Source organism: Hakea prostrata, chromosome 7 (assembly GCF_041222555.1).
Source record: "Hakea prostrata isolate BN-2017 chromosome 7, UWA_Hpros_2, whole genome shotgun sequence".
Lineage (NCBI taxonomy): Eukaryota > Viridiplantae > Streptophyta > Magnoliopsida > Proteales > Proteaceae > Hakea > Hakea prostrata.
This window is the reverse complement of record NC_142606.1, coordinates 20,877,339-20,903,586: the sequence shown is the minus strand read 5'-3', so window position 1 is coordinate 20,903,586 and position 26,248 is coordinate 20,877,339. Positions and strand designations below refer to the sequence as shown.

Below are 26,248 nucleotides of genomic sequence, written 5' to 3'. Positions count from 1 at the left end.
ATCTGTTTTTGATTCCTGGTCCTCCTTTGGTAAGGCATGCAAGGATCCCAGTAAATTGGATTATGGTCACACTATCACCTAACTCTTAAGCTAGAACAGCCATGTAATGAGAACAATGTAACCACTATGAACACTGGATCTAGCCCTATTTAATGTCATACTCTCTTTCCAACTGGGTTTGGTTTTGTAGTCCAAAATACATGTCTTGAGCTGCTTGGGAGAGACTTTGGTACTGGGTTCGCCTTTTTTATACAATGTCGAACTGAACTGAAATAAAAGCATCACTTCATGTTCTCTGTACAGTGATACAAGCACCATGCACAGTGATACAAGCACCACCAAGTTGGTGGCATTGTTGGGTCCTATGTAGTACTGTAGGAGCGACAGCTGTATCCCCCAAAGGTTAGGGGGCAGTTTTCATCCATTGATTTGATCAAATAGGTCAAGCTGGATCTCTTCACTTTTGGACACAGAATGATGGCAATATGGAGTGGTCCTCGGTGAGCATCGACTACCTTATTCAAAACTTGAGATTTGCAAGACCCACAACTAGTTAAGCAAACTGAAGGGTAAGCTAATTGCTCTCTGTGGTGTCTCTAATTTGAGGGGAATATGGAATCAGTCGAATAAGGAAACTAAGTGTGGTAAGGCCCTCTCTGCTTCAACCTTGATATTGCAGACTCATTTCCAAGTCAGGCATGAAATCCCGTGTTACTTGGCAAAACAAAGCTGCTTTATTTTGTTTATTACAAGCTGACGACTGAACATGTACAGGTGAAGAAAACAGAGGGAGGGGGAAAGGAGGAGGAGGGAGAGAGGGAGGGCAAGAGAGAGAGAAGGGTATAGGGTTGGAATTGGCCCAAATGAAAGATAAAGTCTCTGTATTCTGCCACATGACCCACGCGACTTTTAGATGGACACACGAATCCAACAACTATGATTACAAAGACACGGGAGATCACAACCATTGACAACCATTGAATCTACACAGGTCCACATGTCACCATCTAAAAGCCACACAACACAAACAGCAAACAAAATGTAAAAATAGGACTTGCCAACGCAGGGTTGTTTTAGTGGTAAAACCAACACCTCAGTGAAGAGGTCATGAATTTGACTCGCTAAAACATATGTAATATCACCATCCCTTGTATTAATATAAAAAGTGCCTTTGTACCGGAAAAAAAAATATAAAGATGCGAGGAATTAACTGGTAAAACAGGTAGAATCCAGATCAGCAAACACAGTGGTAAAATCCAAATCAGAATGTGTAATAAAATATATTTATTTAAACAATTAATGACGTTTCTATGATACATTGTCCAGGTGGATTTTTCTTATTCTTTTTCTTTTATTTTAGGGGAGAGATTAAAAGGGTGATCAAAGAGTGACACAACAGTGAAGGGAGTTCAATCTTCTACAGTCAACAATTCCCACAAAAGGATTTTTAAAAAAGATTTACTTTTGTGGAGCCCTGTCGTTCATTATCCTTTGCTGCTGCCACCATCACCACCGCAACCCATTTTCACCAACCTGAAGCCCAAGGTACACGGTCAGTAACTTCAGAAATGCACACCCCAAATATGGTAATGTGATGAATCCACATTTAAATAACAAGCATATAAAATCCCAGAAACCCGAAAGGAATGTGATCAACACACCTAATACTGCATACAGAAGTTGAATTATTTGACCCATACCTAGCTACCTCTATAAGTTCTTCCCAGATAGATGAAGGAATTTATTGCAAATTAAACTGAACATTAAAAAATTAAAGGTTTCATTTGGTGCCAAAGGGAATTAACTGGAACTCTGGAAGAGTGAAATTTTCAAGAAAGCTGGCTTAAACAAACATATCTAACTCTTTATTTAATGAAACCAAATACACAGAAATCTTCCCAAAATCCGTATCAGTATCACTAAGTGCGTTATAGAATTCTCCAATACAAAGCCTCCCCATTTTCAGCATCCAACAGGAACACTAAAAGTAAATAATAAACTAAAGAGGATGGTCAAGCTACAATAATGTATACAGTACTAACATCCTCCAGATAATCCTGCCATGGGTTCTGAAAGAGATACTTTATAATGCCATTATCGATGGTATTATAAAGTGGCGAAAAGGAAATAAGGAAAAAAGTTCACTCTCAGAAGCAAGAAAGCTGAAAAATGGTACTGCATGGATGTGCCCCATGCACTCTTCCAAAGCCAAAACCTTCTCAAATTTGCAGCCACCAACACCTATTGCTCTAAGCATTAGGATTTATGAAAAGAAAAAAAAAAATATATATATATATATATATATATATATATATATATAAAATGAAAATCAAGCTCAAATAGCCTCATAGAAAGAAAGAAAAAAATTATGAAAATAAAAACTATCATAATATACACACGATAGGTTTTATGATGTTGTTTTATGATGTTCCGGTTTAATTAGAGCTAGGCTAGCCACATACATCATAGCATTAGAGCTATTATCAACTACAAAAAAATATGCATTGACAAACAAACAGTACAGAGTATGACCTAATTTGGAAATAAGATAGTACGGCCAGGTACACTTGGGCTTTGGTAACAAAAACTCCAAAGATGGGCTGTTGGATTTGATGGTCAAAAATTGATCTGGTTCAGGGAGATCTGCATCGCAGCCTCAAAAGGAATGTAACTACTAGGTTCAGTGAACCACCAGACAGCACCTACAGAAATTTTTGAATCCAAGAAAGCTCAACTTGTTCTCATGCATGCTGGTCATCGGACAACCATGAAAGGAATATACTACACTAACAATTATTAGCATTTTGTACTGCTGTCACCCAAGTACAAAAACCTGGATAACAATGACATCATTTCCTAAACAACAACTTCAACTCCTAGAGTATATAATGCTAATTCATGGAGCTACATAAACGTCTCAAATCAAAAACAATCCAGCCCAGAACGAAGGACAGTGAAATGGAGATTTACCTGTCATATCCCTACACCCTGGTGGTGTAGATGAGCCTTGACAAAGATTAATTGCCCCACTACTGTATCTAATTAAGTTTTATTCACATATCAATAGACAGGCCTCCTGCATTCAGAACCAAGAAATTAACATCAAGGTGACTGAAAAAACCAGTATAGAAAAAATGAGGAACAAAGAAAGAAAAAGGGCGGGAGAGAGGGAGGGGACCAGCTTAACAACATTAGAACCATGTACCTTTTAATCAAGGAGTATTATTAGGTACCCCTGAGGGAAAATCTCCTACTAATATTTTGAGTACACCATTTTCTTGTTCCTTCTATCCACGTCTATTCTATTCCTACTAGTTTCCTTCATCAACGACAGGTAAAAAAAATAATTCCAACTGCAACAATAGATAATCTTGAAGCAGAACCTACATCCAATAAGAATGTATATGCAATATTAAAAACCAATGGAGAGAGAAGAAAAAAACGTTTCTATAAAATTGATGATGTCATGCTAAAAATCATATACCTGAGTTTGCCATCTCCATTGCCCTCAGATTCATAACAAGTTTGAACCGGGATTCAACAAAATGAATAAAACTGAGCTTGAAATTTCAACTTGGCAACCTCCACCAACATCATGTATTTACTTCTTTGAATAACTTTTGTAAAAGAAAACTTAAAAGAAAATTTTGAAGTCCTTCTAGCAACCTTCGAAAGATGGCATCAATCAGAGCTATGTAAGCCTTTATCTCCGCAAACCAACCTTTAAGGTATCCAATCTTTCATCTTTTGGCCAAGACTCAACCCCTATAGCCACACTGAACTTCCCAAACTTATACAGCTTGTAGCAAATGCTTCAACTTGTGACAAAAGGCACTTCTTCATCAGACCTCAAAAGTTGGTTGACAGGCAAACCCTTCACCACGTCAAAAACCAGCCGAGGCTCACAGAGAATATAATGTTATCTCATTTGTACACATTGTACAGAGAGATGCTGAGCAGGCAATAGCATACTCTTCCTCAGAACACAGTGCAGCCGAGAAATCCAGCTCGGTTACTTTTTCTCTTCTGCCTATAAGGCCTGGTTATCATGGAAATGAACCGGAGAAAACATAATCACAGGATCCAAAATGAGTATAACCATTGAATTTCAACGGTATACTATTGAATTTCAACGGCTGATATCTTCCATTGCAAGCCGTACAAGACGTAGTAATCCATCCACATCATAGAAGCTGAAATCAAGAACCCTCTTCACAGAAGAGATACCCTCTGAATGCCCAGATTCTCCCAGGCTAGCATTGGCAGCTGCAAAAGCATACTGTGATCTCCTTGAGGCTTCCATCGCACTATTTACATCCCGTGTCTGCAAGCAATCAGATTTTAAGCTACTCAGGATCTACCATTAAAGCAAAAAGTAAATGTGGGGGGACAATGTTTACCAATACATATGCAGATGAATAATTGCAGAGAACATAATATGGTCATCAAATTGGGCTGCAAGAGACCATCTCCCACTCAAACCCTAGAAAAACAACTCTGGTTCATCCTAGAAAATCCTAAGATTTCCACAGCCAAAAACCAACCATCAAAGTTCTCTACAAATTTGATTGATTACTCCCTACATCCTCCTAAGAAAACCATTAAGATTTGGTTGATTTCAGACCAATCAAACCCTAGATTTCACCAAGATTTTATTTCCTGAGACCCAAAGCCCAAACCCTAATTTGTTGTTTCACATTCACAAAAATAATCTGCCATCAGCAAACACCAAACCTTCACTGACAGACTCCGCTACATCAAGAGAACATAGCCATCACATCCTAGGTGCTACAACCCTAATCCTAGTTTTGACCTTAAAACCCACTTTGACCTAACCATTAACCAATTCACAGCGGAATAGCAGATCCTCGTAATTGGCTTCTAGTTATTATCCTCCCATAACTCTATCACCATCCTTGTTCAGTATCATAGAAGAAAATGTTAAATGTTACTGAAAGATTCAAATTCAAATTCTAATTCAAAAGGAGTAGACCAAATACTGAAAAAGAATTAGCCTCTGCAATATGGACAGGAACCGCATACATCACCCACTGAATAACAGCAGCCAGTGGAGTTCATGGGGAAAATTTTTGGTTGGTATATAGTCTATATCATCTCCCATGGTTAAATATGGCACTAGACCAAAGTTGTCATGGAGTCACCTAGGCACCATGTAGGCATCCAGGCAGATTTGTTGAGTTCTAGGTAGTTGTCACTTAATGATATCGAAACATCTTGGCCTTTGTTTCTCTGTTATTTTATTTACTTAAGATAAGATATTGTTCATAAATATGCAGATACACGCCTTAGAAACCTAATAAAAATATTTAAATATAAAAAATAAAATTCCTAAGGAAAGAAGCTCAAACTCCATGTCTGAAAACAAAAACTGAATTTTCATTGGAAGCTAATAGGTGAAATAATCAACTTCCAAGTGCAAAGGGCATTCCTCATATCAAAAAAATTCTATAAACCTTGATAGGATAACACATAGCTAAAAATTAAAATATATTAAAAAAAACTTCATTCTTATTCTTATTGGGTAAAAAATCATCCATTTTGATAACATTGGCACACACCAAATTATGTTTGGCTGGAATACAACTCCTTAAATATGAAACAAATTTAATCAATCTTGGATTTGTTGGAAAGCTAGTTCTGTACTCCGCCTGATACAAAAATCTCTAATGTTTAAAAAGACTCAAGTTTTTTCGGTAATTGTTAAAAAATATCATTTGGCTAGTCAAACTTTTCAAAGAACAAGAATATTTCTCTAAATCAAGAAACATATAATTACTTATAAGTAAGATCATATTTTCTAAGAACAGTGTAAACAATGACCAATTCCAAGAACAATTCAAATCAACAGAGCATGTTTTAATTATCTCAAACTTCCAATATCTTCTTCCTGAGCTTGATCCTCTTCTAGTTCTATGTTGGTCATTGATGACAATGATGACACTCGGCAAGGCTGATCAGTGTTGTCAAAGCGTCCGCCTAGGCAGCAAGACAGTTTTTCAACCACTTTGTTTTGAACCGATTAATTGACGCGTTGTTTGTTTGCCGCTTTGTCACCTTGTGTGCCTTATTGCTGCCTAGACACTAAATCAGCATTTTTTTGACATTTTGTACATAATATTTTTTCTCAACTTTTTTTTAATCAAAATTTATTCTACAAAGTCGTATATAAATTTAATAGCTTAGTCATTTCGGAATCGAGGCCCAAATTGCAAAGGAACTCCGAGGCCCAAACTGACATAGAACCCTGAACCTGTCGGCAACAGAATGTGAAGCATGAACCATACTCAACATCGAGAATCAATGAATCATTAAATGGATAATGACTTGGAAATCAGAATAATGAGATCCATTCATTTATCATGTTGACCCTGTTAGTACATAGTCATTGTTATGATGCTTAATGAGATGAACTTATGTTTGTGTTCTTTTTTGGATAATTTGTCATAATTATGATTCTTGAATGCTTTCTTTTTTGGATGAATGTGACTTTTGGATGAATGTGACTATTGAATGTTTGTTTAGCTTATCATAGAAAGTAGTTGTATTAAAAAATAGTTTAAAAGTAGCTGTATTGAAAACTTTTGAACTAACCGCTTTGATCGCCTTATTGCTGCCTAGGCGCTGCTTTGTCTCCTAATCGTCTAGGCAGAGGCTCAATTGCTTTGGTCACCTTGACAACCTTGGGGCTGATGAACCAATGAGACTTATTGTTGATTTTCGATGACTTGTTGAACAAAGGTAACATAATGTAATATAATAAATAATGGGTACCTTGATAACTATGCTTTAGACCAGTCAAACATCTTCTTTGTATGATTATAAAGGTTCACAAAATCCAGAGTATGAAATTAACGAAAGCTCAGCCGAAACAATTAAAAAATAAAGGGACAAAACCCATACTTGGCGGCTCATATAGTTTAGAAAGATGATGTAGCCTCAACTGAATAAGGATCAGCTCTTCCAAGATCTTTGAAGAGAACCAACTAAAATGGGACCATGAAAGGTGTCTTGAAATCTCAATAATTATGAGGCTATGGGGGGTCTTCGTGATATGGGCTGTCATGGGATGATATTGCTAGTAACCATGGATGTGCTTAATGTTCAATGGCTTAGTAATTACACACGAGATGGTTAAGCTTAGTTTAAGGGAAACAAGTCAGAGATATGGGGTGAATATTTTAGAGATGGTATTTGAATGGGTTAAAACTTGGAGCGAGGATATAGGGATATGATACTCCAAGTTTGGCAGGTCAAGATGGCTAAATTGGAAGATATGAGGGTTCCTGTTTTGGGAGGTTTTAGGGGGTACAAAGATCAGAAAAATCTTGGAATTGGATGGTCAGAATGGGGTCAAATTGGGATCTAAGGCCACTAGGGTTGGGAGATAATGTACCTTAAGTGTGGTACAGATCTCATGACACTGGTGCAGAACTGACCTTAGATTTTGGGCCCGAGGAAGTCCCTAAATTCAAGAAAAATTAAAAATAAAAAATAAAAAGCCAACAAACAGTGATAAGAAAGGGAAGAGAATGTAGGTTGCCAGATACCTAGATGGGGAGCCTTGTAGAGCTTTTGAAATGAATGGAACGATTTCTTGAAGGCTGTCTAGAGCAATGATCTGATTGACTTCACCAAGAAACTTAGTGTTTCTTCAATCTTGGACCCACCAAATTGAACAAAACATTGTTGCAGCAGCAACACTCAAAAAGGGTACTCAAACTGAGAGAGTACTTTATTGATAATCTGAATTGCTTGCCATTCCCACCAAGTCAAGGGGGCTTTTCTATATATATAATAAGCTAGAGTTCTTACCTGATTTCAACTCTTAACTGAACTCTAACTCAAATAGAAACTAACTGACCTAGACTAGGAAATAGAAATACTAAGTCAACTAGGTCTTTATAACTCAAACCTTTACACTGACTAAGATCCCAAATCATGGGGGCCCTTTAATGGCTTGATTACTAATTTTTAAAATGAGACATAATCAAAGACATTCCTACTCTTATAACTTAAAATGGGCAGAATTTATATAATTAGACCAATTAAACCAAATTAAAAAAACCCATTTCCGTACTTGGCTAACAAACCTTTGGCAATTAGAGTAAGCCCATGACCCCATTGAACAAAGGCCCAAGACTCATATCTAGGGTTGATTTCAAACGGAATAAGCTAATTTGGTGCTGGATCTGCCAAAAAAGGTCCAACTGTGACACGCGAGCCATTAATCTATCCGACAATCCGCTTGTCAAACCATCAGTCCACGTGGCAGAGAAATACTAGCGATGATGGAAAGGATACTAAGTCAAAGCTTGATTAAAAAAAATTTAAATTCTCATGATTTTTTCTTGCAGCCAAATGCTCAAACACCCAACGCCAATGCCTGAACCAACCTAGATGGTTCAAAATCTGGCTCCATATTTTAAAAATGGGCATCTGAGATCTTCAAGGAAGAAGGCAAAGTAGGAAGTGATATTAGATTACACTCCACCACCAAATTCCCAACACTCAACACCAGCCTTCTAGACCATGTGAAGCAGGTTCATGCTAGCAAAAGGGCATATCCATTTAAAGGTCATGATACATGGAAATTCAGATGGGATTCAGAATATGGCTGAAGTGCATGTATAAAGAATCAAAAGTAATTACTGGGAATACACAACACAAAGGTAAACCATCAATATTTAGGGTGCAGCAACACTGCAAGGTGCCACAACAGTCAATTAATCCCATCTAGTAGACCAACACTGATAATCATCCATCAGAAAATTATATCATTAACAAACCAAATTCCACCAACATTCAGTGACTCAATACAGAGTTCTAAGTTCACCCAACCCCTCTCCCAAGGAAAATAGCAGTGTTGACCTGTAATGACAGCGGCTAACTGTACTTGCTTTCAACCTGATTATACCATTTCACTTCATATGTACTTATAATAAGCAAAGACCAGATATTGTTTTCCACTAATTACAACTCAACTGTCCTAGCACATGTATGTTCAACATGTCAACCATAAATAAGACTTTCAGGTTACTATGCATCATCTATTTTCATCGTGAACTCCTTAATAGGATGATTCTACAGTAGATAATATACAAGAAAAAAATTTTGGGTGAATTAATATACAAAAAATTAGTAGACTTACAAAGCTGAGAAGCCTCTCAAAGGTTGGACGGTTTTTAGCAACAATGACATGGCTTCCAGCAACTTGAGAACCATTATTATCTTTGGTTACAACAATCTTATCCACAGCTGCCTGATTGTTCAAGTTATCAACATCTGAAGCAGACGAGGATGGAGACTCTCCTGATGATGATAGAATGAGGATGCAGCAATAGTGTCAGGAATCAAACTGAAGCTTTTAAACTAACTTCGCATCAGAATCAGGCATATTTTATCAGCATAGGTACACAAAAATTGCCTATTCTTATGCACTTGACGGAACATTCATATGACAAAGAACAATACCAAATGGAGAAAGGGGAACCACCACTTCCTTTTACTGACAAACCAACACCAATTTAACATTTCTTTTGAGGTTCAATGAGCATTACATCTCAACATACTATCATGATTTATTACCAATATATATTATAAAACTCTCTTTCGCCAGCTACTCCTAAGGCCTGTTAACCATGTAAGAAAGCTATTCATAAATGTAGATCTCCTAGTTTCATTTTCTGAACTTATAGTCAATTAATTGTCCCTAACAAATCCATTGAAAATAAGGCACCATATACAATTCACTTTCAGCAAGAAGGGCAATAATATAGCATTTCTTTCCAAGAGCAAATTATTGTTTACTGTCGTATGAGAAGAAAAATAGATATTGTAGCTAAGGCAGAAAACACCACACATTAACATATCTTAAGACTCATGGGACACTAAAATTATACATGCATAATTCACGACTCATGATATATTTATCAGTATTGAAACTCTCCCCATAATCTCCAAGGATTCTTCACTAAACCTATAGCAGTTAGAAAACTAGCTGTCTTGAGTAAATCCTAAAGTACGTTATCAGTCTCCTTGCATACCTCATACTTTAAACCAGTTGGTTTCTTAAGACCAATTAAACTGTTCGGATGTTGACCTTTTAAGCCAGAAAGGTGAATAAATTAGAATTTCTGATATCTACAGTCGAAGGGAGCAGGTAACCACAGGGGCGATTATTTCTTCTCAGATTCTTATTGTTCAGTGTAGGGAAGTGCAACTGTTGAAATACGTGCTCATCACTTTATAATACAGGGTCAGAATCTTCAAACTGGCAAAAAATTGTTTTGCATCCAGGAGATAAAATTAGTCATAGATTTTCATGTGCATATCAACAAGTAGAAACAACAGAAAAAATACACAGGAGATCAAAACAGAGTCCAAAATGTCTTGAAATTCCACCAAAAGGGCCTAATCAAATTACCTGGAGGAACCACTCTCAATGTATTTTGCAGCTCAATCTGATCTTTAGACGCAGTAAAATGCTTGGAATAGACTACTTTCATGTATGCCACCTCCATGCATTTGTAAGCCATAGCAGCAGCAGCCATTTCTTTATCTCTCTCATATTCACACGCACAAAACCTACAATATCAGTAAAAGCATGATGTCATTCCATACAACTTAATACATATATTACCCAAACACTTAACAAGGATCAAGTCATTCTAGCAACTTGCTCCAGACTAATCATTGAATTACAATTGAACAACCAAACAACTGCTTTGTTTTCTTCTTTTTCTTTATTGGATTTTTTTTTTTTTTTTGAGGGGGGTTTTTCTGGGAGGAAAATAAGTAACCATACAAGCTTGGCTTCAACGTAGCATGGAGCTTTCTAGATACTACTTTACAAGTTTGTGAAATTAGGTTGCAATTGAAAACTGGAAGTTACCTACGGTAGCTTATATGTGGGTAACGGAGATTAGGCTAAGGGACCCTGGAGACTAAGCTTGCTTTTAGTGAATTAAAGTGAATCGGTCACTGCTGTTGTAAACCTGGTCGGTTCCCTTGTGTTACACCCCTCAAGTTTCTTCTCTTCTTCGTCTATCATTACCTTCTAATTGGTCACTTGTATGTTGCACCCATTCCCCTATCCATGATTCCATGAGACTCTTTACTATCCCCCTTATCTGCTTACACTACCTCTCTTTTTCTTCAATTAAATTCCCTCCAGCATTCAACCCTAAACAGCACCACCAAACCACTAAAGCAACCACGCAAATGTTTTTCTCCATACTTTATATCATCATCAATTATATAATAGAACCATGAGTACTTTCAAACCACCACTAAGCTTTAAACACCCTTCTCTTTCAGAAACTGCTACTATTTCCTACATCTGGCATCAGTCCAGCAAAACTACAACCATATTCAAGATAAACCCTCCTTTTTTTAACTTTCTTTCACCTTTTTTGCCAAAAACAGACACTATCTATCTTCGCAGAAAAGCCCTAAATAGATAGCAACCCAGGGGCAATTTGGAGAAGCATAGAATCTCTGCTCTTAGAGGGCTTTTGTCAAGCATCAACTGAGTGGAAATTAATATTCAAGCAATTTGTTTAAGAATGTTTTTCCATGGTATAATGTCAACACCTCAGCACAAACATAATGAAATCAAGAAACATTTAGAAGCAGCACTAAATGTTAGCTGGAAAAAATAGAAGCGATGTTGGTGCAGATCCAGAACCTGTTGCGGTTAATTTCCTTGGAATAAGCCTAACGTTGGGTCATACTGGTTATGAGTCGTTGATCCCATGGGTCTAACAGTGTAATCGGCCTTTTTCATGGGCCTAGGACGAGAGCATATAGGCAGCATACAAGATTAGATTAGTTAGTTGATTTATGTTTAAGAGTTTGAAAAGGTTCAATACTGGTTCAAATTAAGTTAGATTCAATTAAAGTTCGGGTATTACACTTTCCAGATCGATTAGTTTTACATTTTAAGTTGGATCTTTTCATTCCTATTAAGGATAGCACTATGTAATTAAGGCTAATTAAAGGCCTATACCCCAATTGTGGAAGAATAGATGATCCCTGCATTGTATTTGGAACACAGGCTGCTGATTGGAGTTGTGAGTAACACCCAACCCCTAAATTTGGACAAGAGATCAGCCTTTTGACTGACGATCTGCCCTACAAGCTGGAGGCTTTTGGAAGCCTGCAACAGTTCATCATCCCGATGCCCATTTCCCCCGTATAATTTCTATTTTTCTTGAAGCCCTGAGAACAACACATTGAGCTGCCACTAAAGCAAGACGTGCAACTACGCACAGAACCTTCAAGATGACACAAGCAAGGTGTTTTTTGTGAATTTTCTGCCCAGCCCAATCCGACCATTGGATCACCTCCAGCCCTGAACCACATAATCATCGCTATTAACCTAGTCAACACCTCAAAATTGACCTAAATCAGACCTCTTGAAACCCAAAACCAGGCCTTTTCTTGAATTTTACAAACTGACCAAGAGCCCCTGATTTCAGGTCTACATCGATTTAACCATCATCTCTGTCTGTAACTTGAAGCACCAATCCTACATTCTAGTATACTACTGCCTAAGTTAGATCCAAGTTTCAGGTCAATCAGACAATAGAAACTCTACTTCTAGATTGCCCTGCCATCTCCCTAAAACCCTACCAATTACCCTATATCAGAGTTGAACAAGCTTCTAAGTTCTAACCACTCTACATCTCTTTCAAGCCATTCACCTCTCCCTAGAGCTATAGAGCACATTCTAACCCAAGAACAAAGAACCCGAAGTAAAACCCTGTTTCCTAAAAATCAAATTTTCAAAGATTACCCTATTCTTTTCAAATTCAAGTTGATTCTCAGATCTTGGCAATTGGCCCTCAATCCTTTTGAAGCTACATCATATGTTGTAGTCGTACACTAGTAATAGGGGTCATTGCATGGAGCAGAGGTAAATGTTTCAGACCGCTAGGGCAAATGGCTGGTTCTGAGTCTTGATGGTGAACATGAAATGCAATAGCCAGGACCAAATTCAGGCTGCTACATCATATGTTGTAGTCGTACACTAGTAATAGGGGTCATTGCATGAAGCAGAGGTAAAAGTTTCAGACCACTAGGGAAAATGGCTGGTTTTGAGTCTTGATGGTGACCACGAAATGCAAAAGCCAGGACCGAATTCAGGCTCCCCCTCCGAGGTAACCGGCACCCCACATAAGCAGGCCAATAATGTGTAACGGCCTTTGAGGTGGCATCTCATAGAGGAATATTATGAGCCCACAAAAGCAAGTAATTCATTCCAACAATCCACCCAGGATCCTGCAACAACTCAGAATATAACAATTTTGAAAGCCTTGTCGCAAGCTTCACCAAGATGAATTCCAACCATGTAGAGCTCTCCAGTTAATTTTGTCTCTCATTTCTAAAACTGAATTCCCCCAAACGCTACTCAATTTGGAGGCAGAACAAGAAACAAAAACAGACGCTCATCAAAATGGTATTGTGTATTTCTGTATTACCCTAACTTGAAAACTATAGCAACCTCTCAATTTTCTCCCCAGATGTTCTTTTTCAGCAATAATAAGTGTATGTAGCCTAGAACTATAAGCTAATCAAAACAGCATACTTTATAAATTGCCTTCTTTCCATGTGACTCCACTTGTTCATAAGCCCCCTTAGAGATAGGGGCAAGCCACCTAGTCTACAAAGCTTTGCTGCCCAGAAGGCAAGGGCTTTGCACCCAATCCAATTCAAAAACAAAGAAAAAGAACATATGATTTGCAACACATGAAAGAAAGGGTCTCCATTCAGTATCAGGATTTGGCTTACCCGCACAGTCTGGCAGTTTCACCATAAACACTCATGGATCTGGTAACCTCATTAGGGATCGGTTCAAAAAGTGAGGCAGCATGAAGAAACTTTAAAGCAGCCTCAAAGTATAACCTAGTTCTCTCAAGACCTAAGCCAGGATCCTATAGAAACCAAATGAATCAAAATAAGAGTCAGGAATGACTTTGTGAAGTTTCAGAAAAATAAACAGTTAAATGTTGAGATAGGGCAAGTATAAAACACCTTAAGACGATCAGCAGTATGTTTCAGATCTACGGCTTCCTTCAATGCAGTATTAGCAGCAGCCTGTCCAGAAGCATCCTTTCTTGGCAGACTTGGGGCATTGAGGGCATTAAGATCCCTGAGGCCAAGACCATTAGGTGTGGGATGTCTCAAATTACCATGACAAGCTCCATTTTGATTATCAAGCTTCCTAGTATGACTTGAAACCTTCGGTGCATCACCACCACCAAGGAAAGCATCAACAGGTAAAACATCAGATGCACTTTCAGGCACTGGTCGGTGAAACCGAGATTGTGCTTCCTGTTTATCTCCAGAATGTGGAAAGAATTGTGACTTCCCTCTCCCAGTAGCTACATCCATCTTATCAATTCTATCTGCAAGAAACCGACTAGATGACTTCTCACCATCACGGTCCAGCAGAATATTTTGTTGTGTGGTGGATTTCCCATCTCTGCCAGTAGCTTTCACATCTGAGTCTTTATCTTCCCCAAACTTTGAGGTGTTCTCTCTTTTGTTGCTTTCCCTTGACCATTTCCCTGTAGAATCTTTCTTACCCAAGTAGGTCTTCTCATCCTTATCATACTTCACAGAACATTTATCCTGAGAGCTGTATTTTCCATCCCTCCTGTCTTGATGGTAAGGAAAACAATCATGAGATTCAGTCTCATCCTCATACTTCAAGCTTTTTGTTGTCTGCATGTCTTCTTGCTCACTGAATGAATCAGAAAGCTTTATCTTACCTTTATCAAAACCAGATTTGGAACTTCTGTGTTTCTCTTTAGACCGTGATGAAGAGGATCCTTTCCCAGACTTCCGAGGAAGAAAATCATTAACACGGCAATGGCCGTTAGTAACCCTCTCCTCACTGAGGCCATGGTCGTTAGCCCCCAGTTCATTATGATATCGGTCATTCCTACCCATGGTATTGGCATCAACATTCAGCAAATGGCTGTCTTTGCATTCAGAAGGTTCAACCTCTCTGTTCCCTTTGCCAACAGATGTGTGACCAGCATCCTTGCCCTGATAATCTAGCACAGGAGACTCGAGGGATCCATGATGTAACACATGAAATGCGTCATCCTTCCTTACCACACCAGACCGAACAGTGCCAACATCAGCTTCTCCATCTGAGAATCTTCTTGGGCTACCAATGCCAGAGACACCATAGTTCATCACATCATCTTTTCTCAATATATCTCTTCTTGAGGATGTAAGCTTCTCTGGATTGGACAACCTCAAAGGAGAAGACGAAACAGATTCTACAGGTGAACCTTTCAACTCCTGGAAATTGTTTTTAGTTTTACGAGATCCAGAAACCTTTGAAGAGCTCGAAGTGGCAGCTATGGAAGGCTGTCCATATCCCAGATCCTTCTTTGATGTATCTAAAACATCCAAGTTCCGTTGAGACACATTTTTCTCTCCCATATATTGCTGGTCCTTCTCTAAATAGCATGAAGCTTCTGCTTCCATCTGATGAACTGGTCGATCTCTACTTCCAGACAAGAGGATTTTTGTCACCCTACCCTTCTTGTCTGATCTACCATCACCATTACTCAAATTGTATTCCTTCGTGTCAGACTTGAACGCGCTGGCCTTCTTTTCCTTCCGGCGTTCACTTTCACTGGTCTCCTCCTTCATAGAACCCCTACTGTCATGAAGGTGATGCCCATTTCTTGGGTCTAGATACATCTGAGAATCCTGCCATTCCTTCACCTTCCTCTTCTTAACAGCAACATTCATTTTATCCAATTTCTCAAAATCAGCCCGTACTTGATCTTCAAGTTTATCCACAGAATCTGGAAAATTATCTCTTCCATCGTGTTTTGAATTCTTCAAACTATTTGAATCCTTTCCAGGTGCCATAGTTGGCAAACCACCGCTACTTGAGCAGGGATGGGAAAACCCGAGGTCAGAACTCCGATCATCATCAGTATGGTACATCCCGTCCGCCTTCTTTTTCTTAGAAGCTCTAAGTTCACTTTGACCAGCTTCCCTCTTGCATTTTGTTTTTGAAGATTTAGCAACACCTGATAACATATATGAAAAAACTAATTACATATTTTTATTTTTCAACTGAAGGACTCTGAAAATAATAAAGATATTGGCTGGTAGAACGATACCTCCATCCAAGGAGTGTTCAAGCAGTTTATGATTCTCTTTCTGTTTGTGCATGAGTTTATCCACAGCCAAGTCTCCTGACTTACTTAATTGTTGGAAGACAGGCTTGTTCACATGATTGGAATCCAACTGAACCTGGTTTACATCATTTAAGCTTCTACTCTTCACAGAGGACTGCTGATTCTTCTTTGTAGAACTTGAAGAGTGAATGGAGCTCATGTGGTTAGCTGCACTTGATGCTTCCTTTGAACCTTGTTTTTTCTTTACACTGCAAGGCACAGCACGCAAACTAACATCAAGATGGCTGTTATCAGGACGCCGAGCCTCGTCCATGGTTACTCCTGATGTAGCTGCAACAGGTAGATTATGCATATTATTTTGACCCTCAGTGATGGGGATTTGGTATGCTGCATGTAGAGCTTTTGTTGTCTCCTCTTCACTAAAATCACAGCTGTTCTTTCCAGGCCTGACATCCAATTTCAATAGTCAATAATCAAATAAAGAAACCTAGAGGAAAACCAGTAAGTAATGACACAGTGAGGTCCTCTATAACAGTACATATGTGATGAACAAACAAATCCACGAAAGGAAATATATTCCTTCTACCCCATCATCTGTATTTCCCAAAAAGTAATTCAAAGATCCTTCCTGACCACGACATAACACAAAGACGGAAGATAAAAGTGTATTTAGTAAGTGAACTTTTCTCTTTCTCCAACACAAGGATGGCCAATTACATCATCTCATTATCCTCGTGAAGCCAAGCAAGACAAAAAGAAACATTTAATGAGACATTCACCGGAATTCTAATGCGGTGGCAGTTAATGTAATTTTTGCCAGATACTCCAAGATACTTTGGTAACTTGAAGAATCTCCACACCCTGAACCCCCCCCCCCTCCCCCAACCCCCAAAGAAAAAGAGAGAGAAGAAAAAAAAACAGACCGGAGAAAGAAGGGAAGAAAGAGCTATAGGAACAACTAAATATAAAGCGTACTTGATCTCTAACTCTATTACATTCATACAAAAACAAAAACAAAAAAGGTAAGCTTCTATCCCAACTTAATTACATGGATCCAAACAAAGAAAGAAGGGAAACCTGGAAAAACAAAAAGATGATGAAAGATGAAAGATGAAAGAAAGATAAAAGAGACAGAGACCAACAGATCAGGAGAATCAAAGCCAACTCAGGTCTGCTACGTGGATCTTCACTCTCCAACACACAATCATTTGTAAATAAAATAAAAATGTGGCGAAAAACATTCAACATGTTAGTGTTAAAATATCAAATGGATCAAACAAGCTCTAACAGCCTCATGATATGGTCAGCAACAAAAACCATTACAACAACTGACGAGATGTTGCCACATATATAGGAAGTCGCCTTGAAGACTAACGTACTTCCAACGTTTTCATGATATCATGAAATTTTTATAATGTATTTCTTTGAATAAAGTTTAGCAGGTGACAACATATATGGTTTCGCCCGTTCATCAATTTGATGGAAAAAAGAGTTTTAGATATGTTTTCCCTTGTTTTTCCCATTAGTCTCAAATAGATTAATCTCAGCCAGTATATTTCCTTTATTGTGGATTCTAGTCATAATTTCAATGAACTACAATAAACTAAAGAATTCAAAATATTGCTGGGAAGGAGCTTACAGCCAATCAAGCATGCTGCACAACCACTTCTCCGGAAGGACCGTGGGCTCCATGCCAAAAGGTAGAAGCCTCCATGTTTGGCACTTATCACAGGCAACCCAATTTTCCTTTATAACAACAGAAGGGGGATGAGCCACATCAGGAACAGTCCCATTTTCAATAAAAGGGGCAGCTGGCATGGTTGCCCTTGATGCCTCTGATCTCAATTGATTATCAATCTTTTTACCACTTGATATGTTTCTTGGATTTTCTGCCAATGTGTGGATTTCTTTATCAAAAAACTCAGGCTTTGAGAAATTCCGCCGGTCTTTGACAGGAAATTCCAGTGAGTCTACTCTATCCTCAGCTTGCATGACAATTGAATCACCAGTTAAATCCCTATGGTTGTCAATGGCCTTTGCCAAGTCTCTGCGTGATTTTACATCATCCAATTTGCTTTTAGATGGGTAATCATCAGGTTGACTGTTTTTCTTTTTATCTTTTGATGCGGAGGATGACACAACATTAGAACCTTCCTTTGGAAACCCTGCAGCAGGATTTCCTTTACTTTGGCTTCCCTTTGACTTCCTATTGCTACCAGATGACAAATGCTCCTTCCTGCGGTGCCTCTTCACTCCATCTATTTCAGAGGACGTAAATTTCGCCCCAAGCTTCTTTTTTGGAGCACCTGTGTATCCACTGTCAAGATCTTTCCCCACCTTGACAGTATCCAAATCAGATCCACACGGGTTATAGCTCTCGTTACTTTTATTTCTTTCTTTCTTTGAGTCCAATATTTTGTCTGCTGAAATCATCTTCATACTCGGTTTATCAAGTATGTCCACATCTTGACTGGGTACCGACTCCCAGGCTTCGTCCTTCACTAAACTAGAAGAAAATATTTTGTCCTTCCCTGGAGACTTGTTGACTTCTCCGGAAATATCAGGAGGCCTAACAGAACCTTTAGTTGTATCTCCTGTGCCAAATTTTGAACTGGACAAAAGAGGAAGTTTAACAGCATTAACAACAGCCTCCCCCTCTGCAGGGGTCCTCACGTCTATTTCCTTCTTTGAAAAACCAGTCACATCATTTCCTGAATCTTTTCTATCCCCATTCTTCATTTCTAAATATCTCCCACTTTTCTCCACATGCTTTGATTTCTTCTCTTTGGACGCTTTCCTAGCCCCCCTTGCAGAAGACAACTCATCCGCTGGCATGGCATGCCCTACCTCGCTACCCTGATGAGCAGATCCATACCTACTGTCTCCCTGAAGCTTTTTTTCTTTGGATAAGCGGAGCAAATTATCAGGTAGAGGTGACAGCAACAGGCCCCCAGGGATTGGAAAAGATGTTGTAATCTGCTCACAAGATCAACAAAACCAGGCCATAAGGATCACTTGATCCACCAAAACAGGAATTTTGAAAAAAAGGGGGAATTTCTGAAAATTTGCTTACCTGAAGTATGCTAGTCGGAGATTCATCCATAAAGTTCCAAGATTTGGAAGACAGCCCTCTACTTTCAGCAGGACTGTCCTCAAATGATGAAGAAGGAGACATATCAAGGCCAAGACCACTGTAGATCTCAGCATTCCTCTGAGCTGAAGAGCTATCAGGACCTATTTTGATCCGAACCTTCAGTGTTTTCTGATCATTAGAATTAACTAATTTATTTGAATGTTCAGTTTTTGGACTGAACTCCACAGATTGACGAGGAGGATTCAAACACGCATCTTTTTTAACTGAATTGTCCACAGATGAGACCCTTGAAACAGGTGCCGGTGCAGAACTACTAAAAGCAGGTCCAAGCCTGAGAGAGAAGGTTGCACTTGATGGAACTGAAGAGTTCTGATGCGCACCCTGAAAATTAAAATGTGTTTTTGTCAGATAAAGAAAAAAATCTCTACCCGATGTAAGGGTAGGCAATGGAATTTTCCTTTTGAGAAATAACGAATAAATAAGAAAAGAATTTTAACCAATTTAACAATATATACCTCCACTGGTAAATTGTGGTTCTGCAACTTTGGTGGAGTTGTTGGGTGAGACCAAACAGTAGGAGACCGCTGATAAGTGGGTAAAAACGAACCATACCCACCAAATTTTGCCCCTGTCAAATTGCATCAGTCCACTATCATTACTAGATAGACAAAGAACGCATTTATTACATGCAATTCAGCAAACTCTGAGATTATAGTCAGTAATGGATCACTTACCCAAATTTTCTGCAGAAACCCCACCTTCAAAATCTTTCTGAAAATGGCCTAAGACATCTTGAAGCTTTTCGTCCTAAAGCAACCCAAAAAAATACATATATATATATAAGCGTTTATTGACAAAATTACAGCTTGAAAGAGTAAAAGGAGAGTGATAACACTAGAACCAGAAAATATAAATGATGTACTCAGAAAGATGAAAGGTTTTGGAGAAAATAAACAAATGGCATGTTCAGCATGCAGAAGTAATCAATAAAGCATTCTTACGACGTGATACTGTTGTGTACTGTCAAGAAAAGAAACTGCTCTGTGCATTACTTTCATATATACCCAAAGTTCAAAGCAAGGAAGATCAAGTCAATGTCCATGATATCATAAAAGCTTTCAGAAAAGAGCACAATCTGGAGAAATCCATACAAAATGTCCCAACACTATAAAGATTTTCTATTCACTGATGACTCTATTGAAAAGGATGATACTGTATTCTATTCAATGACTTAAAAAATCTGCCCTGCAGATCCAATTATCACCGATGAAACTTTAGAGAACAACAAAACAACAAGAACAAAAAGGTCTATGAAGCAAACCTTTTGAGCATAACCAGCTGATCTATGTTGAGTAACCCAAATTATAATTTTTCCCCCACTAATAGCGGAATGGGTCCGAGATGCATCTATGTTGAATCACATTGAAGCCAACTAAACTCACACAAGCAAATGTCCTTAGAATCTCCAAGGTCATATCAGAGTCTAACTAAGAGCTCCCACAATTAATTTTCGGACACAATTTAGCTTCTAATAACCCTAATTCTAACCTCAAAAAGTAAATCTTTAGCATCCAGTAGTCAAAAGCATTAGGTTTTATCCCCTCAGATAATTGAGACACGCAAGCAGACCGATCCAGTACCCCAAACACTCAATGCCCAATCTAGAACGGGCATAGCAAAACAAAACAATCATGAAAATTTAAGCAAAGGTATAATAAGCATGATCACAGAATTCCATGGAATAGAGAACCCAAGAGAATTTCCAACTTTGTCGGGAAGTGAAAATAAAAATAGAGAGAAAGGAGACAGAAACCCTTACGATGTAAGAGAGAGCCACATCAGGGTCGATTCTGGAGTCATCGTCCTGGTAAAGGCAAGCTTCGCCTTCTTCGAGCTCAGTCTCCTCCATATCTGCTCCAACACCAAACCCAAACCCAAAACCTAACCCTTTCCTCCCATCCCTACTCCCTACAGAAAGCATCAAAAACCCTCAAATTCCCTTCCCCAAAAAAAGAAACCCACCTTCCTCAGAAATCCCACATCACTCGAAACCCATAAATCAGCCAAACTCAACTCAGACATCAAAATCCCAAAAATAAAATCTTCCGTAAGACAATGATCGAACACAACCAAATACCCTCTTTCATTTAAACAAAGTAGTTGTTTTGTTTTTTTTTTCCTTTTTTTTTTCTTTTTTTTTCCCTTTTAATACCTAAAAAACTTCCAAACAGAGCACGAGAGAACACGATCGCAGTCAACCGTTGGAAGAGCCCGAGTCTCTTCTCTGACTCGAGATCGTCTCAAGACGACGCTGTGGTGACGACCTCAACGTTTCGTTGTACAAAACCTTTCTGGTTTGGGGATGTTAGTTAACAATACAAACGAAGAAGGAGCTGTGTTTCTTCCTTCCTTTACTTCCTTTATTTTTTAAATTTATAATTTATTATATAATGCATTCTTTTTCCTACTTATTTCCACAAATTTCCGTTTTCCCCCTTCTCTCTATGAAGTGTAGAAGTAGAAGACCAAAAAAATTAAAAAAACGTAGCATTTTTTTTCTTTTTTGTTTACTTTTTTTTGGGTAATAATGAAATGCAGCATTTGAAAACGAAGTTTAACATGCTAGAGGTCTTTGACAAAGCAATATATTTTGCTGATATTCCTCTCCTTTGAGCTCAAATCCCAAGAAAAGTTTCTTGGTCCTAGAGGAGTTCGAATTCGGATCATCTCCCCCGTGGCTTCCTGACCACAAAAACCAAGTGGGTTCCCTTGGTGGAGAAAAAAATTCCAAAAAGTGTTTTTCACCGTGTGGCCCACTGATCTTTGTGGTCAGGAAGCGTCGGGGTCGTTGATCCGGACTCGAGGAGTTCTATGAGTGAGAGAGCCCTATTGAATCATGGCATTGTTAAAAGAGTGAGAGATGATCAAAATACCCTAATCTACCTAGGAAATCACACCTTAATGTATATACATTCCCTTCCCAACCCACATCACTAGGGTTGTTGATCTTGTCGTCTGGCCCACCCTTCAATGGAATATTCCCCTCATCAACTCTATGTTCTTGCCTCTTGAAGTAAATGCAATGTTGTTCTTCGTCATACTCTCACATCCCACTTTAGACTCATGGATATGGATAACGTCAAAGTTAGGTCCATTTAGTGTCAAGAGTGCTTGCCATCTACTTTAGTTCAACCAACTTATACATCTTCTCACCAGGAACTTCCTCAAATCTATCCCCCAACTAGCACCTATCTGGAAAGCAAGTCATGATGTCCTCCCAATGGGCTATAATCTCTTCACAAGGCGGTCAACACTCTCACCCTTCTGCCTCTTATGTAGAACTGGTCCTAAGACCATTTGTCATGCACTCTTCCAATGTTCATAGCAACAAAGGTAATTTAGACTGGGTGGGATCCATATGGAGCTCCCTACTTTGGATTATGGAACTCAATAAATGATTTGCCATTCAAAGGGAAATCTCTTAATTTCCTCTTTTATGCATCAGTTAGGTATAATCTAAAGGACATTCATGTCCAACAACAACAGTTACCCATTTCACATTCAACCCCAACCCCACGAATAGAGGTCCCTCCACAACCTTCTAACTTCTATGTTGCTTTTATTGATGCAGTTTGGGACATGGATATATGGAAGACAAGCTGTACAAGCATTCTATGGGACCTCGGTGGAGGTTTTGAGGTGCCTAAGGCAACAAATGGATCGAGCATGAGAACAACATTTGTTGAACTTGAAGCTATTCGGGATGCTCTTCTCCTAGCAAGGACTCTCCAAGTTACCTCCCTAATCATTCATTCAGGCATAAATTATGCAATTTCATCCCTAAATAGGAAGTCCTAACTCTTTGATTGGGTCAGCCACAGTTTGTCCAATGGGAATATGAACATCTTTAATCTGTTTTCTTTCATTTCATAAGATATATAAATAGTATTGTAAATCTCTTTGAGACTTGGTGGCATATTCCATCTAAGTTTATCTTGAACTCTACTTTATAAATATTTAATTGGATAATTTAATATAATTTGATGTTCGACAACAAAGAAAGAAAAAAAAGAAAAAAGAAAAGAAAAAGAATTCGATCTAAACAAGTGATATCTTTTTATTTTATTATTTTTTTGAATTGATAATTTATATTAGGGGGTTGAGACTATTACATATACAAAAAAATAGCACTGAAAACATTATCTCTTCAATAAGAACTGTCGATCATTAACAACCGAGCAACCCTTTGTTGGTAAAACGAGTAAGATCTTACCAACTTAATTGGACCAAATCCAAATCCATATCATCAAAATAATTTAATAGTGCATTTGGTTACTTAATTCCATTATTGGTTTGATTGATATCAATCCAAGGAAATCAGTATCTATTGATCATAGTTCATTTAAATTAATGGTTTGATTACTCTAATCTTGTGAATTGTTTTACTTTTAGAACAAATTTTAGTTTATCTGATTCGGTGTATTGAATCATCCTAAAAAATTGTTTGATTACCTTATTTGTTTATTTGAGTACGCTAATTTGGTGTGTTCATTATAGTTGAAAAACTCAAAAATTCCATGTTAGCAATGAGTAGGGGTGTAGTTGGTCGAACAAAGTCAATCTCAGACAAGCCTAACCGGGCTATTGGTCCAAAAAAGTTAAACTTGGTATGGCCTGTTGAGTATTCGGTTCAGTTCGGATCCGATTTGGGGCCATGTCATGGCATGTTGATTCCCATACCATAAATGGGCCATGTCATGGCATGTTAATCGCATGTTAAAAATCATATACAATCAAACCAAACCCCCCCCCCCTCTCTTTTTTGTAGTGGGGGGGTTAACAGGTGATTTTTCATATATTGGGATTGAGGGTATTACATAGTAGGTGGGGCCATGCTTAGCCCCAAAGGGTCTCAAACTCTGGTCTTTTACTTGGAGTTGTTGGTTTTTTTGACCAACTGAACCACCCTCATGGTTCAATCAAGCCAAATTTGTTATTAATTGAAAACAAAATAGCACATAATTATTGCACATAATTTCAATACATGTGGAATACGTTTCGTTAGCCCAACGAAGGTTCTATAACATCCATCTCTTCTGGATTGAAGGGGTAGTGGTTTCTTCTGACAATTTGGGCCTTGTGGAGCTTCTTGTGGGCCGTGTTTCTTCTGCCTCTATTCAGGTGGAATTTATTGTAAAAGACATTAGGGGTTTAGGTTCCCAATTTTTCAATTGTAAGTTTCTCTTTTATTTTAGATATGGGAATTTGTTGGTCTGCTCTCTAGCCCAGGAGGCCCGGTCCCTACCTTGCAAGACTAGTTGGTCATTATTCACTTTCTGGATTCAGGCTCATTGTAATTTAGATCTAAAGTTTTTTGCTTGGTCTTTGCAATGAATTTTAGTTTACAAAAATAAAAACATCCATCTCTTCTTCTGACTGAGATTGTAAGCTTGGAACAAATAGAAAACTATAAAATAAAGTAAGACTCCAACATTAAGATAATGAGAAAGCTAAAACATTTGGAATATATGTATTTTCGTCCACATAACAACAACGTCATGTTGACACTCTGATTAATTCATCCTCTTTCTTTCTTAATTATTTATTTTCTTTTCGTTTTTCATTTTGTCTACTTCAACCCTTTTGCTATTCCATGTAGATTACAAGGAACCCATTTCAAAAGATGAATTCAAGAGATCAATAAAAATACTATTTTGGACATGAGGATTTGCAATTCTATTGGGAGTATTACTTTGAATTCGACTAATTTGATTTGAAATTGTAGCATAAAGAAGAATATGGTTGGTGTTGATTGTATGGCATAAGAGATATGATCGAAGGGGGGGGGGGGAGAAGATAAGAGTGAAATTCTAAAGAAAAAAAAAGTTATCTACAGGGTAGAATACTATTTTTTGTAAAGATAAATCCGAAACATAATATTTTGGTTATCTAAAACAACAATTATTGTAGATACAAAATTGTGATTAGTCTCATAGTTTTTCTCTATACATGAGGGTATAATGATATTTATAGTTGTACCATCAAACATTCTAACGGAACAAGAGACATGTGTTTTTAAATATAAGATGTCAATGTTTAGCAGTTTTTGTCTTGGGGTGCCAAAAGAATTTCCTCTTTTATTTTTATTTAGCTTTTCTAATTTCAAAATATTAAGTAAAGACATAACAACTTTAAAAGAAGGGAAGTAGTTTTCTGTGACCTTTCAAAATACTAATCATAGTTGTGGTTTACCAACAACAGATGTCCTATTCTAGGATAACACATCCAAAATGAAAGAAAATGAAACATCATAATTTTCATGTGTTATTTGTCAAGCTAGATTGGCTTCCTACCTTACAATGCAAGGTTTTTAAATAAAGGAAAAAGTGTTTACATACTACATAATGTGTTATTGTTAAAATAGGAGTTGACTCATCATGTTTTGGAAGGAATGAGAATGAAAGCATTAATGAGTTTAAGAGGATTTGAATCTTATCTTCAAATTGAATCCTAACTCTAAGCAATATTACAGTGCCTTTAAATCTGAAAACTTTCACTCTTAACATTCTTGAATTGCATAAAAGATTCACAAAAAAACTGACATAAAAAGAAAAAAATCTAAAATTCAAGTTCAAGAACTCCAACATTATCAAACCCTAAATTTGAGTTTGAATCATAAGAATAGGTGGTGGTAGGTGGTTTCCAATGGGGCCCTTCATTTCCCACTTGTGGGGCTTGTTTTTTGAGTTTTTTTTTTTTTTTAATTAAATGATAGGATAAATGAGTGAAGAAGACGGGTGAACCGGTTACCCCTCAGTCACATGTATGGTTTATCATTGAGGTTCGGTTAAGTTTACGGTATAAAAAGAAATCTTATCTCACTTTTAAATTTTTATTTTGTAATTGAGGATAAAATGATAATCTCCCCTCAACTATTAAAAGCCCAGTGAACATCTCAACC

At 37.9% G+C, this 26,248-nt stretch overlaps 1 protein-coding gene across 2 annotated transcripts; it reads right to left on the bottom strand.

Moving 5' to 3' along the window:
- Positions 1 to 388: 388 nt before the first annotated feature.
- On the bottom strand, positions 389 to 21,691 carry LOC149010463 (cysteine-tryptophan domain-containing zinc finger protein 7-like). Of its 2 annotated transcripts, XM_089160369.1 has the most exons (14): positions 21,107 to 21,691; positions 20,022 to 20,094; positions 19,803 to 19,915; positions 19,267 to 19,668; positions 17,833 to 19,169; positions 16,176 to 16,639; positions 14,056 to 16,082; positions 13,813 to 13,955; positions 10,445 to 10,605; positions 9,170 to 9,330; positions 3,485 to 4,324; positions 3,206 to 3,383; positions 2,971 to 3,076; positions 389 to 1,533 (listed from the first exon to the last, which is right to left on the bottom strand). In XM_089160369.1, the coding sequence occupies exons 1-11, from the start codon at positions 21,266 to 21,268 to the stop codon at positions 4,130 to 4,132; spliced, it is 5,238 nt and encodes a 1,745-aa protein (XP_089016495.1). In that variant the 5' UTR covers positions 21,269 to 21,691; the 3' UTR covers positions 389 to 1,533; positions 2,971 to 3,076; positions 3,206 to 3,383; positions 3,485 to 4,129. The 2 variants fall into 2 exon arrangements, with proteins under 2 accessions (XP_089016495.1, XP_089016496.1); XM_089160370.1 differs by lacking the exons at positions 389 to 1,533; positions 2,971 to 3,076; positions 3,206 to 3,383; ... (1 more) ...; positions 9,170 to 9,330; positions 13,813 to 13,955 and having other exon boundaries at positions 10,507 to 10,605.
- Between the last annotated feature and the right edge of the window lie 4,557 nt (positions 21,692 to 26,248).

Coding starts and splice junctions, on each gene's coding strand:
- LOC149010463 (XM_089160369.1), bottom strand. CDS start 21,268: ATGCTTTCTGTAGGGAGTAGGGATGGGAGGAAAGGGTTAGGTTTTGGG. Junction 19,916..20,021: donor GGTTTCTGCAGAAAATTTGG/GTAAGTGATCCA, acceptor GCAATTTGACAG/GGGCAAAATTTGGTGGGTAT. Junction 19,669..19,802: donor ACCACAATTTACCAGTGGAG/GTATATATTGTT, acceptor TTTAATTTTCAG/GGTGCGCATCAGAACTCTTC.